At 43.3% G+C, this 14,826-nt stretch overlaps 1 protein-coding gene across 9 annotated transcripts in view; it reads left to right on the forward strand.

The window, feature by feature from the left end:
- The window catches only part of dlgap2a (discs, large (Drosophila) homolog-associated protein 2a), a 656,057-nt gene that overhangs the window by 625,702 nt on the left and 15,529 nt on the right, over positions 1 to 14,826 (forward strand). For all 9 annotated transcript variants that reach the window (XR_010016698.1, XM_063038682.1, XM_063038695.1 and 6 more), the window contains 2 exons: positions 2,319 to 2,413; positions 8,179 to 8,594. Coding sequence is in view for 8 of the 9 variants with exons in the window: in XM_063038682.1 (XP_062894752.1) it covers positions 2,319 to 2,413; positions 8,179 to 8,594 (511 nt within the window). In the remaining variant the exon portion in view is untranslated. The remainder of the gene's footprint in view (positions 1 to 2,318; positions 2,414 to 8,178; positions 8,595 to 14,826) is intronic.

The raw sequence follows: 14,826 nt of genomic DNA on the forward strand, positions 1-14,826 counted from the left end.
ACATGAGCCTCTGACATCTACCAGCATTAAAAATTCCTTTCTGTTTACTGGTGATTGGTATATTATCACTTGCACCAAGATACAGTGAGAAATTTTATTTTGCATCTCGCCCATACAGATTATTTTGAAACAGAATACATTGAGTTACTACAAACAGAAAAGCAAAGATAGATTGCAAGATGTAGTGTTACGAAGAAAGTGCAGTGCAGGCTATCTCAGAGCAAGGACAACGACAAAGTAAAACTGAGGGATCAAGATTTCATATTTATCGCTCAAGAGGTCCATTCAAGAGTCAAATAGCAGGAGTAGAAGTTGTTCTTAAGGTTGGTGGTATGAGCTTTTAAGCTCTTGTGCCTGATCAGTGGGGGCAAAGAAACAAGGATCAGGGTGAGTGGGGTCCTTGATGTTGTTGGCTGCTCTCCTGAGGTTCAGCAAAGGAATGATACAATTGACACTAAACTGAGTGAAAAACAAATTTTGTAAAGGATGTGGAGAGTCTACAGAGAGATGGATAGGTTAATGAGTGGGCAAAAGTCTGGCAGTTGGAGCACAACATTGATAAATACAAAGTCATCCATTATGGAAGGAAAAACTAATGATCAGATTATTATTTAAATGGTAAAAGATTGCAGCATACTGTTGTGCAGAAGAATTTGGGAGTGAATCCCAAAGGGTTGGTTTGCAGGTGCAACATGTTATCAAGAAGGGAAGTGTAAAGCTGGCCTTCATTGCTAGAGGGGGTGGATTTAAGTGCAGGGAGATTGTTCTGTAACTGTACAGGGTACTGGTGAGGCCACACCTGGAGTACTGATTGCAGTTCTGGTCTCGTTACTTGAGGAAAGCCATAGTGGCTTTGGAGACAGTGCACCAGTCTGATTCTGGAGATGAGGGTATGAGCCTATGAGGAGAGACTGAGTCACCTGGCACTATACGTATTGGAATATAGAAGAATGAGAGAGGATCTTATAGAAACATATCAAATTAGGAAAGGAATAGATAAGATAGGGGCAGGGAAGTGGGGGAGACTAGAACTAGAGTTCATAGCCTCAGGATTCGGAAGAATAGATTTACGTTAGAGATGAGAAGAAACTGCTTCTCCCAGAGAGTAGTGAATCTGTGGACTTGTCTACCCAGAGAAGCAGTAAAGGCTATCTTAATGAATATATCTCAGATAGATTTTTGCATAGTGTAGAATTACGGGTTATGGGGAAAGCCAGGTAGGTGGAGCTGAGTCCATGGCCAGATCAGCCATGATCTTATTGAATGACAGAGTAGGCTTGATGGGCAGATGGGCAAATCCTATTCCAAGTTTTGATCTTCTTATACTGTAGAGTGATTCACTAATGTTACTGAATTGCAAATTAGCCTACATTAGAGGAGGATCCAATATACTTTATACTTTATTGTTGCCAAACAATTGATACTAGAGCGTACAATCATCACAGCGATATTTGATTCTGCTCTTCGTGCTCCCTGGAGTACAAATCGATAGTAAATGTTAAAAATTTAAATTATAAATCATGAATAGAAAATAGAAAAGGGAAAGTAAGGTAGTGTAAAAAAAACCGAGAGGCAGGTCCGGATATTTGGAGGGTATGGCCCAGATCCGGGTCAGGATCCGTTCAGCAGTCCTATCATAGTTGGAAAGAAGCTGTTCCCATATCTGGCCGTACGAGTCTTCAAGCTCCTGAACCTTCTCCCGGAGGGAAGAGGGACGAAAAGTGTGTTGGCTGAGTGGGTCGTGTCCTTGATTATCCTGGCAGCACTGCTCCGACAGCGTGCGGTGTAAAGTGAGTCCACGGATGGAAGATTGGTTTGTGTGATGTGCTGGGCCGTGTTCACGATCTTCTGCAGCTTCTTCCAGTCTTGGACCGGACAACTTCCATACCAGGTTGTGATGCACCCTAGAAGAATGCTTTCTACGGTGCATCTATAAAAATTAGTGAGGGTTTTAGGGGACAGGCCAAGTTTTCTTAGCTTCCTCAGGAAGTAAAGGATGTGCACAGTGATGGAAGAATTATGACTTTATCATTCAAAAAGAAAAAAACAAAGTTAAATTTTTTCTTTCACTGTGCACTTCATTAGTACAGTGTACGTTGTGCAAAATGATCTGATACCATGGTTGTCTAAGAGGGGTTGGGGAGTAGGAACTGGGTGGGATTTGAAAGGGAAAAGCTAAGAATTTCCTGAGAATTGTAATGAAAATGCATAACCTGGGTTAATGGGACAGATGGGGATTGAGGAGTGCGACGGCTTGCTCTCCTCTGAAGCTACTATCGATCTGTAACTGAGACATGCTTATGTGTTTGTTGTGCCAGGTGGATGCGGTGGAGACAACAACTGACTCGGACACGGACAGCAGGGGCCTTCGGGAATACCACTCCATCGGAGTCCAGGTGGAAGATGAAAAGCGGTAATTCATGCGAGAAACGAGTGCTCTTGCAAAACAAACAATCTGCTTTTATCTAAACAAATGACAAGGGAAACATCTGGTCAAAGAAATCACAGTTGCTAAGGAGATTTGGAAAATAAATGCAAATTGGAGCTAGTTAATTCCCAGCTGCATTTCATGCAGCCCTAATATACTAACACACCAAGTGTGAACAAGTCAAAATTAAGTTCTCCAATGTTTCTGTTTCATTTATTTATTTAGATTTACAGCTCAGAAGAGACCTTCTGACCCAGCAACCCCCCCATTTAACACTAGCCTAATCACAGGACAATTTACAATGACCGATTAACCTACTAACCAGTACGTCTTTGAACTGTGAGAAGAAACCAGAGCATCTGGAGGAAATCCACACACACACAGGAAAAATGTACAAATTTTCTTACAGAGGATGCTGGAATTGAACTCCGAACTCCAACACTGCGACCTGTAATAGCCCCGTGCTAACCGTTACACTACTGTGGCACCTTAGAAGCGCCCTTCAAAGGTTTCAAAGGTACATTTAATGTCAGAGAAATGTATATACATACATCCTGAAATACTTTCTCTTCACAACCATCCACGAGAGCAGAGGAGTGCCCCCAAAGATGTATTCTCAGATACATCCTGTGGATACGCTGGGACACATCATCAGTGATGTAACCTGGGGTCGTCGGGTGTTTCGAGTCTTTCAACATCATACATCCTCGTCCAGGCGACCCAGCCGGGGTTGATCAGACCCCAGCTTGTGTCCCAGTAGCAATGGCCCACGGATCACCCCTCCTGATCTATTGCCATCTGGAGGCCCTGTCAGCGGCCCCTTTGATGGTCCTGATCGCTTTCCTCTTGCCAGCCCCAGTGATGCCAAGTAGGGTGTAGACTCTGCAGAGTGAGCGGTCGGCAGAACCCCTGCACCCGACTTGGATGGGCTCGCAGCAAGCCTTCCAGCCCTGCCTCCAGCACTGCTCCCCCAGATCCTGGTACCTGGCCCGCTTCCACTCATTCGCCTCCTCAGTGCGGTCCTCCCAGGGGACTGTCAACTCGATAAGGACAACCTGCTTCGAGGACACTGAAGAAAGGACCACATCCGGCCTCAGTGAAGTTGTTGCTTTTTGCTCGGGAAACTTCAGCTGCTTTCCCAGGTCAACTTGAAGCTGCCAATCTGCTGCAGTGCTAAGCAGGCCCGATGATGATGCTGGTCTGGGCTGATGTAGGGGCTGTGCTCCAGCTCTGACAATGGATATGTTCTTCCTCTGACCACTCTGTTCGCTGGTGGTCATGGCCATCGCAATGTTCTCTGGCACTGACTTCAGCAACTGGTCATGACGCCACCGGTAGCGACCTTCCCCCAAGGCTTTAGGGAAGCCGCTAAGGATGTGCTCCAGTGATCCTCTTCCTGGACAGAGAGGACACACTGGTGTATCGCTCTCACCCCAGAGGTTTGCAGGGCATTGGCAAGACATCATAGACAGCCTGGATCATAAATTTAGTGAGCTGGGGTTCTGCCTGCCAGATGTCAGGCCAGGAGATTTTCCGCTCCAGCGCACCTTCCCACCTTATCCATGCTCCCTGCTGCCACATGCCCACCATCCTGCTGTTCCTCTCCTCTTCAACGCCAGCCCGCACTTCCTCCAGGACTCGTTGGCGTCTGTCCTTGCCTTTGGCCTTGAATAGCAAAGTTGTGAACTGGAGCCTAGCCCCGCTCACCCAGTTGACACTGTCCCCACCACAGCCCTGTGTCTCAGCCCGGACTCTGCTCCCACCAGCCCTTCCTGTGCCTTCCAGTTCCTGCCCGTCCATACCTGGATGCCTGCTGCTGCCACTTTAGGGTCCTCAGAATCCCTGTACTGCAGCGCCTCTCTTGTGCGGGGAACCCTGAACTCCTCATCCAGGCTGCTGAAGGGAAGTTGCAGCTTATTGTACCTTCCATACAGTGCTGCGCCGCTCAGACTACGAGGTAGGCCCAGCCACCTTCGAAGATAGTTACTGACCTTTCTCTCCAGCAACTCCACAGTTGTCACAGGCACCTCGTATACCAGCAGTGGCCATAGGATTCAGGGTAGGATGCCACGCTGGTGAATCCAGGCTTTGAACCTTCCAGGTAGGCCTGACTTGTTCACCATGGTGAGCCAGAACTCAAACTCCTTGGAAGCTGATCGGACGGCAGCTGCATCTCTGAGGCTACAGTCGAAAACCTTCCCCAAGCTCTTGACTGGCTTCTCAGTGATAGGTGGAATTGTAGTGCCATCCAAGGTAAAACGAAACTTGTCCACCACTTTGCCCTTCTTCAACACCATGGACCTGGATTTAGCTGGTTTGAAGCTCATCCTTGCCCATGCAATGAGCTTTTCCAGGTCCTGGAGGATCCACCTGCTGCCAGGAACTGATGTTGTCGTGACAATGAGGTCATCCATAAATCTGATCAGGGGCTGCCGAACACCAGACCTGGTCATCGGGCCTCTACGCTCTGCCTCGGCTGCCTTGACTATCATATTCATGGCAAGGGCAAAGAGAATAACGGAGATTGTGCACCCAGTTTTAATCCCCTTCTCCAGCCTATGCCAACCTGATGTCACAGCCCTCCAGAAGTGACTCTCAGTCTGAAGTTCCCGTAGTAGTTCATGATGAGGTCCCTGACCTTTCTGGGAGCATGGTGTTGGTCCAGTGTAAACTCCACCAGTTTGTGGGTTATTGACCCATACGCATTGGCGAGATCTAGCCAAAGCACGACCAGGTCTCTCTCCCCCATGTGTGCCTCCCTGATCAGCTGGGTGACTACTCCAGTGTGTTCCAGGCACACAGGCACTCCAGGAATTCCACCCCTCTGCACTGAAGTGTTGATGTAAGTGTTCTTGAGGAGAAAGTCCGTCATCCAGTGGTACAAGACACTAAAGAAGATTTTCCCTTCCACACTAAGCAGCGAGATGGATCTGAACTGCTCCAGGTTCAACAAATTTTCCTCCTTGGGGATCCAGACCCCCTCTGCGTACCTCCACTGGTCTGCCACTGTCCCCCTGCGCCAGATCACTCACAGGATCTTCCAAAGAATCTTGAGAAGCTCCGGGCAGTGCTTGTAGGGTACTCCACTGGGTCCTGGCACAGAACTGGCTCTGGCTGAAGTCACAACCTCCTGGACTTCCTTCCAGCTGGGCTCCCTCACATCAAACTCCACTATGGGGAGAGGTTGGCTTGTAAGGGCTCTGTGAAGGCCCAGCTGTTGCTCCCCTGCTGGGTCGCTCAGGATGTTATGAAGGAAATGGTCTATACATCCTCAAATACTTTGTCTTTGCAACATCCAGGAAAACAGAGGAGTGCCCCAGAGAATGAATGAGTTAAATGTTAGAACTTCAAAGCCCTCCCCAGCTCCCCCCTCCCATGCATAAGCAGCAGCAAAGCAACGACCCCCCTCCCCCACCAGCAAAAAAAGCATCAGCACCCACCACTGAGCACTCAAGTGTGCAGCAAAGCATCAGCAAAGTCATAGACTTGCAGTACCCCAAAGACTACTCGTTAACCCAGTATTCGACATACCACAGGCTCTCTCTCTCTCCCTGATAAGGGAGAAAGAGGTATCTCCACTTCACAGCGAGAGGGGTTATTTGTAGGATTGAGCTAAAATTATTGAGATCGCCACAGCAGAGTCTGTGTACAGTTTATTCGGAACTAATGGAAGAAATGGAAGCTGAAAGGTCACTGCCTGAGACTGAGACAGACTTAATGAAGCTCACGTCCAAACTACTCAGGTCCAGTCTGTGTGAGTTTATTGTCATGTGCACAAGTATGGTGAAGTGCAGGTGCAATGGAAAACTTGCTGGCAACAGCATCACTGGCACATACATGCAGATAACACACCGAACATGAACTATACATAAGGTAAACCAGACAGCGAAGTAAGATTGAGCAAGACAAGACATTAGGGTAAAATCAAAACCAGAGACAAGCCCATGGTGGTGCAAGAGGTGATCTAACGTATACAGTTAGGATTGTACAGGTTGGTTCAAGGACCTGATGGATCTAATCACTCCAGTGCTTTCCTGGATGAGATTTCAAATCTGTAGCCTCCATAAACAATATCACTCAAAGCCAGTACACATTCACATTGTACATTCTGACCTCCCAATTTAGCAATGTTGTGATTATAAAATGTTCATCTTGGAACGCAGAACAGTACTGAACATTACAGTCTATTTGGCCAACGATGTTGTGCTAACTTTTGACCTATTACTCTAAGATCAATCTAACCCTTCCCTCCTACAGAACCCTCCATTTTTCTATCATTCATGTGCCAATGTAAGAATTTTATTAATGTCTCAAATATATCCACCATCCCTGGCAACACATTTCATGCACCCACCACTCTGTGTTAAAAACCTACCTCTGGCATTCCCCTAAACTTTCTTCCAATCAATTTCTTCAATTCAAAGCAAAGGAATACTTTGCTTTGAAACCCCCTCAGTAACTTTGACATTCCCTCTCTCTATAAACTATTCCAACCTTGCAAATTTTGATGATTTTTCATCTCATCCAGCTTTGTCCTCTATCACAGCCCTTATTTTAAGTGCATCACTATTGGCTACTGTTCCTTGACTTGACAACATTGATGAGAGAAAACTGGAAGAAAAATGAAGGGCTATGTGGGAAGAAAGGGTTACAATGATCTTAGAGTAAGTTAAAAGAACAGCATAACATTGTGGGCCCAAGGGCCTGTCCTGTGCTGTACTGTTCTGTGTTCTGTGTTCTAAGTTTACAAGATCTTAACCTCTGGAATCCCCTTTCCAGCTTTCATTACTTTATTCCTTAAAAATAACTCCTTGACAAAGCTTTCAGTCAAAGATCCATGGGATTGGAAAACTACCAAGCATTTGAAGTGCAGCTTTTCTATTTAATTCTCATTCACAATATTAATTATGTAGATAAAAAACAGACATCTATCAAAGTGAGCTTCAAAGATTACAATTGTAGACCTGCAGAAGGCAAAGGATGGGATCCCATCTGCTGGTCTACAAGACATTCAACCAGGATCTCTGCAGCTCTTCAGAGTAACGTTCTCACTGAATAAGGGGAGGAATATTCTGATGTTATCCTGCAACCATCAGTTTCTGAACCAGTGTGGATAACTTCAGTCACTTCAATTCTAAACAGATTCCACAACCTACAGACTCACTTTCAAGGACTCTACAACTCATGTTCTCAGTATTATTTATTTACTTATTTGTTTGTTGTTTGTCAGTTTTTGCTTATGTATAGTTTTTTTGAAAAATTCAGTTGTATTTCTTTATTTACAAAGTTCAAAGTAAATTTTATTATCAAAGTACATGTATGTCACCATATACAACCCAGAGATTCATTTCCCTGCAGACATACTCAGCAAATCTATGGAATAATAACTATTTTTGGATCAATGAAAGATCAACCAGAGTGCAGAAGACAGCAAACTTGTGCAAATACAAATATAAATGAATGGTAATAAATATCAAGCACATGTGATAACAAGATAAAGAGTCCTTAAAGTGAAATCATTGGTTGTGGGAACTAATCGGTTGTAGTTCCTGTAAATGCCTTCAAGAAAATGAATCTGAAGTAGTATATGGTAACATACAGTATAAACTGTATGTGACTTGGCGTTCAAGTGTTGAATTCTTATCCTTTCCGATGTGGTCTAGTCAATCTGCTGTATCAGGAGCAGGCAGAAGAAATTTATTTCCCCTGTTCATTCATTCAGCAGCTCATCTCTTTATTCTGTCTCACAGGCGAGGGCGGTTCAAGCGCTCCAACAGTGTGACGGCAAGTGTGCAGGCTGACCTTGAGCTCGAAGGGTTTCCTGGTCCAGTAACCACTGAGGACAAGGCACTTCAGTTTGGTTCTTCATTCCAGCGTCACTCTGAGCCCAGCACCCCTACCCAATACACAGGACTCAGGACTGTACGCACACAGGGTTTGCTGAGCTACAGAGAGGACTATCGGACACCCACCGACACCTCCAACTTTCCACCTCCTGACCCCTGGCTGGAATCCACTCATCAGCCTGCAGAACCCGGACGAATGTCTCCATGTCGACGGGATGGACAGTGGTTCATGAAGCTGCTGCATGCGGAAACCAAGCGAATGGAAGGATGGTGTAAGCAGATGGAGAGAGAGGCTGAGGAGAACGACCTGTCAGAAGAAAGTAAGAACATCTCTCTTTCTTTTCTTCTCACACATCCATGTAGCTACTGCCTCAGGTTTAGTCAGAATGTGTGATTACAGATCTTGCACACATATAAGGTTAATAACAGGTCTCTGAAACTGACCATGCAAGTGGATAGGCAGTAAGGAAAGAGTACAGTGTGTTTGGCTTCATTGGTTGGCACAATGAGCACAAGAGTTAGGCTATCGGGTTGTAGCTGTTAGGCTGCGACAGGGTTATTGTGTACAGTTCCGGTCACCCCATTACAGGAAGGATGTCAACACTTTGGAGAGGGTGCAGAAGAGGTTTCCCAGGATGCTACTGTATTAGAGGGCATGATACAGTAGCAAGGAGAGGTTGGATAAACTTAATGTGTTTTCTCTGGAGTTACGGCGGCTCAGAGAAGATCTGACAGTTTATAATTTTATGAGCGGCACAGAAAAGACAGACAGTCAAAGTCTTCTTTCAGGGTAGAAATGACAGGTAATAGAGGGCATGGATTTACAGTGAAAGGGGGAAATTTTAAAGAATATGTGAGGAGCAAGTTTTATTTTTACACAGAGAGTAGTAAGTGCCTAGAATAGGCTGCCAAGGTAGAAGTAGTGGTGTTTAAGAGGTTGTTAGACAGAGACATGAATAACCAGGGAATGGAGGGGTATGGAGCAGGAGGGCAGGCAGATAGAATTTATTTTAAATTGGCATTGTTCATCACAAGTTCTGGAAAAATTATTGGGAAGGATTGAATCGGTTAGGACTTCATTCCCTGGAGCTCAAGGAGAAATTTGATATGAGGGGTATCAATAGGATTAATGCAAGCAGGCTTTTTCCACTGAGTTTGGGTGAGACTAGAACAAGAGGTCATGGGTTAAGGGTGAAAGATGAAATATTTATTGGAAGATGAAATACTTATCAAGGTGGCGCAAGTATGGAACAAGTTGCCAGCAGAAGTGGAGAATGCGGGTTTGATTTCAACATGTAACAGAAATTTGGATAAGTACATCGATGGGATGGGTTTGGAGGGCTATGGTCTAGGTGCAGGTCAATGGGTCTAGGCAGAATAACAGATCAGCAGAGACTAGATGGGCCAAATGACCTGTTTCTGTGCTGTGTGTTTGGAAATGACTAGGGACATAGAAAAAATCTCACAGTGGAAGTGGCAGTATAGTACGTGTTACCCAGCACATTCCCTTACTGCAGAATCAGTCAGTTATATCTTCCCCTCGTCATTCTTTCCTTCATTTCATTTCAAGTGCTGTAATCTGTCCTTCACTCATCGGGACATGATAATTTCCCTGCTCTGGTCTCAGTGTCTCTCCAACATTATTTACTCCAGTCTGACTGTATCTCTTCAGTCACAAAGTAATACAGCACAGAAACAGGCCCTTCAGTCTATCACTTTACTTCCATAACATCGAAGGCTAAATATTTCCTGAGCACATTCTATATTATCATTTTCAAATACTAATTGTTTCATTTCTCAGTTACTTGTAAAATGCCCAGGTTTTAGCGCCAAACATTAATTGATTTGTTTTAAGTTAGGTCCCTCTTGAAAGATAAAATCACAGTACACTGACACTATTCATAAAATCACAGTTGCACACCTCATAGAACACAGAACAGTACAGCACAGAAGCAGGCCCTTCTGCCCTCAATGTACTGAGGGCAATGCCAAATCAAACTAACTTCTTTCTACCTGCACATGATCTATATCCCTCCATTCATTGTGTCTTAAATGCTTCAATCATATCTGCCTTCACTACACCACCCGAGACAGTGCATTCAAGGAACCCACCACTCTCTGTGTAAAAGAAAAACTGCCCCACACATCTCCTTTAAACTTTCCCCCTAGCATTAGACATTTCTACCCTGGGAAATCTGGTTGTTTACTCTACCTATGCCTCGCATAATTTTATAAACTTACTTCAAATCTTCCCTCACTCTCCATCACTGCAGAGAAAACAACCCAAGTTTGTCCAACCTCTCCTTAGAACTCATAGCCTCTAATTCAGGTAGCATACTGGCAAACCTCTTCAGTACCCTCCCCAAAGCCTCTACATCCTTCCTGCAATTAAATGATTGGGACTACACACACTAGGAGAGGAAATTTGCTTGCTAGAATCTGAATCAGAATGAAGTTTATTACCACTGACATATGTCATGAAATGTGTTTTTGTGCAGAAGCAGTACAATGCAAGTGATAACATTATTATAAATTACAATAAGATAATTAAATATTGGGAAAAGAAAAGAAAATAGTGAGGTCAAATCACAAACAAGAGAAAGTCTGCAGATGCTGGAAATTTGATCAACACACACGAAATGCTAGAGGAACAGGAACGGCAGGGCATGAAGGGTTTTGGCCTGAAATGTTCACTGTACTTTTTTCCATAGACACTGCCTGGCCTGCTGAGTTCCTCTAGTATCTTGTGTGTGTTGCTTGAAAATAGTGAAGTAGTGTTCATGGGTCATGGACTGTTCAGAAATCTGATGGTGGAGCAGAAGAAGTTGTCCCTAAATCATTGTGCGTCGGTCTTTAGGCTCTTCTTGTACCTTCAGAACTGAAATTGGAAAGAAATAAAGTAGTCAAGAATTTATTTGACAATATACGTGAACAACATATATTTTTATGTGGAGTCACAATATAGCACACTCCCAAACATAAAGCAATTTAAAAAAGGCATCATATTTTTTTAGGCTCTCCACCTCCATAGCTTAGAGTGAATGATTTTTCCCATCAGCTGAACGGCCAAGCACCTGCATTTGTCACAGGCTCCCAGGGAGATTTTCCAATGAGCCAACAGGGTTTGGAGCTGCCCCTCTTGACGGTGCAGAGCCTGCATGTGCGTAGGGGCCGTCAGCAGCACAGATAATGGGTCCAAAGATGCCAATGACAGATTAAGCCTCAATAAGCATTGGGCATTGAGACTCCTGCAAAAACACATAGATTAATCTGGGTATTAGTGTTGCCACTGAGTTGGAATGGCCCATTGGATATGGTACTTTTGTGTTCCAAAGGTTCTTTGGAAGTCAGGAATGAGGAACAAAATTTATTACTCATGATCATTTGCATTGATTGGCAATCAATGATAAGTAGACTGACGAGACCGATGGCAGAGGAGCTGCATGGCCTCGGTCATTGTGCAGACCAGGTCCTCGTGCCTTGGGGTCGCAGGGAAGGAAACGACAGAGCTGGCTGTGTTTTGTGCTGGCCCCTCCTGTCAATGCTCATCTCCAGTGTTCACTTGGATAAAGACAAGCTGGACTGCATTCATCTGAAGCTGCATTTGCATGAGATGAGTAACTACTGTGGGCTTGATTTTGCGGAAATGGGGCTCCAAGACAACGTCCATGCACCGTCAATCTACAGGCCATGACAGTCAGATACTTGGGCTATATTAGTATTATTTTTGAAGTTGCTGGTGAATGCAGCAGGCCAGGCAGCATCTCTAGGAAGAGGTACAGTCGACATTTCAGGCTGAGACCCTTCATCAGGACTAACTGAAAGAAGAGTTAGTAAGAGATTTGAAAGTGGGAGGGGGAGGGGGAGATCCAAAATGATAGGAGAAGGCAGGAGGGGGAGGGATGGAGCCAAGAGCTGGACAGCCTCCTGTCCCATGATCCTCTCATATCCCTTTTGCCAATCAACTGTCCAGCTCTTGGTTGGCCTCCTGTTCCATGATCCTCTCGTATCCCTTTTGGCTGTATTCATGTGCAAGGTTGAAAGATAATTAAAATTGAACTTGAACTTGTTTTATTAAGTGTTTCAAGAGTGGAAAATGAACAAGAGAATTATACATAATTAGGTGTACAACACTATGAGGGGTATAAATAGGGTAAAAGCAAGGAGAGTTTTTTTCCATTGAGGTGGTGTGAAACTAGACCTAGAAATCATGGGTTAAGGGTGAAAGGTGAAATGTTCAAAGGAAATCTGACGAGGAACATCTTCACTCAGAGTGTGGAATGAGCTGCCAGTGGAAGTAGTGGATGCAGGTTCAAGTGCAACATTTAAGAGAAGTTTGAATTAGTACATCTATGGGAGGGGTGTGGAGGGATATTGGCCAGGTGTAGGTTGATGGGACTAGGCATATTAACAGCTCAGCATTGACTAGGTGGGCTCAAGGGCCTGTTTCTGTGCAGCAGTACTCTATAACTCCTTGACTTTAAGAAAGAGTACCCAAAGAGAACAAAGAAAAGACAAGAAAAAAGCAGTTGTGGTTATCTCAAACTCAGACAAAAGATAACAAAATTCCAGTGGTTACAATTATCCAATTACTGCTATCTTTGGACTACCAATGATGGACTTAAATAATTTAACCTCTTCATCACGAAGGATGATTGCATTTCTTACTTTAATAGCTGGAAGGTCCACTTTGTTGAATTGGAAAGAGATTAACCCTCCTACTGTATTTCATTGGTTTTCACAAACTATGGTGTGTTTGAATTTGGAGAAAATTAGGAGTGCAGTTTATGACTCTTCCATTAAGTTTGAAAAAACTTGGAGGCCATTCATTCAGCATTTTCATTTGATGTAATTTGATCATTTCCAAACTTGTTTTATCTCTCTGTACTGTTGTTGGAGGGGAATGGAGTCGTCGACAGTAAGGTTTTCTTCTTTTCCATTTTTAAGTTGTTAGTTTTGCCCAAGTCTTTTAGTTTAGTTGATTAATTTTGTTTTTCTTTGGGGATGGGGTTTGCTTTTTTTTTGTTTTGTTTTTTTTTTCTTTTTCATGTTTTTTTTTCCAGTTTTTCTTTGCTTTATATTATCCGTGGTTAGTTCTACATGTTTAGGAGCTTTGTTAATTTACACTACTTGGTTTTGCAATTACTTTTTTTAAGTGTAACAATATATCTCCTACTATTTGTATTATTGCTATGTTTTGTTTCTATATTTTGAAATTAATAAAAAGATTGAAAAAGAAATAATCAGATTAAACTGGAGTGACACCTGCTACAGAAAACTCAGAGGCTTCAAGAAAAATGCAGAAGCAACTGCACCGCAATTGCTAGAAAATTCACTGAACAATTACACATGCAGTATATAGGTAATTATATAAAATATAAGCAAGCATAGGAAAGTTAAAGGACAAGGAAAATAACAATTCTACCGCCCCCCCCCCCCACCAAGCCAACAGTACAGTTGAGCATGAAGTTATCAGTTAGCTGGACTTTGGGGGAGCTTCACAACTAAGAAAGATGCCAAATGGGGCACCAAATGGATCATAAAATAACTGAAAGTTAAAGAGACCAATTATAGAAATAAGCAGCTAGTAGGTAGTGTGGCCTGCCACAGTGGTCACGTGCAGTTTTCTGTCATGAGCACTAGTGTTTCAACAAAACCCATGAAAGTGGAGTTAGATAGGTGCATGGGAAAAGATGGTCACTACAGAGTATAGGGAATAAGCTGAAAGGTTCTTGTTACAGGGACCAGCCAATGAATGATTTGCTCTCCCTCCCCTCAATTATTGTGGAACTGGTAAAGAGCAATAGACATAAAAATTCAAAACAATATTCACAGCCTTAAACATCTTGCATTCAAAGTGAAATTTCTGTTGAAAGAACAATGCCAGATAGTTGTAAGACACTAATGAAGAAAGAACATTGCAGGGAAATCCTTCCTGGTGGCACTGAATAAGAATATTTTCTGCAATAATTTGAATACCAAAACTAACACAGCGGTGCCTTCTGTTTTATGGTGTGTTGCATTATGCTTACTACACACATCAAACTGTGATAGGAGAATACGCTGATTCCAAAATGAAGACAAGATTTAAATCAGGAGGCCCTGCATAATTGCATGATTAATTTAACCTGATTAGTCCATAATTAAGAAATCCGTGCAGCTGTTTGTGGAAGGATTGTTGTTGATGTGATTGCCTTTACGTAGAGTCATGCTCATTGAGATGTTAAATACCATCTATTATACAAACACAATGTCTATTTTAAAAAAAACCTGGATTCTATTGTTCCTTACTCCACAGAACTTCTGCATGTCAGGAATTAATTAATTCCAGAATAATGTGTGCAATAATGTTTACTTCCAATTTTATAACATTTGATTTAATTGAGAACAATAAATGGCTGTTAGAAGGCAAGTTATTGTTTGAAAGTTTATCTAAGATTAACAACCAAGCAGATTAAAGGAAAATTAACAGGAAGATTTCTATGAAAAAGTAGATTGATAATTTCAAAAATACAATAAACATTCATTCATGTTCCCTTCCTTTATTGTTAC

The sequence above is a fragment of the Mobula hypostoma genome, chromosome 2 (genome assembly GCF_963921235.1).
Source record: "Mobula hypostoma chromosome 2, sMobHyp1.1, whole genome shotgun sequence".
Lineage (NCBI taxonomy): Eukaryota > Metazoa > Chordata > Chondrichthyes > Myliobatiformes > Myliobatidae > Mobula > Mobula hypostoma.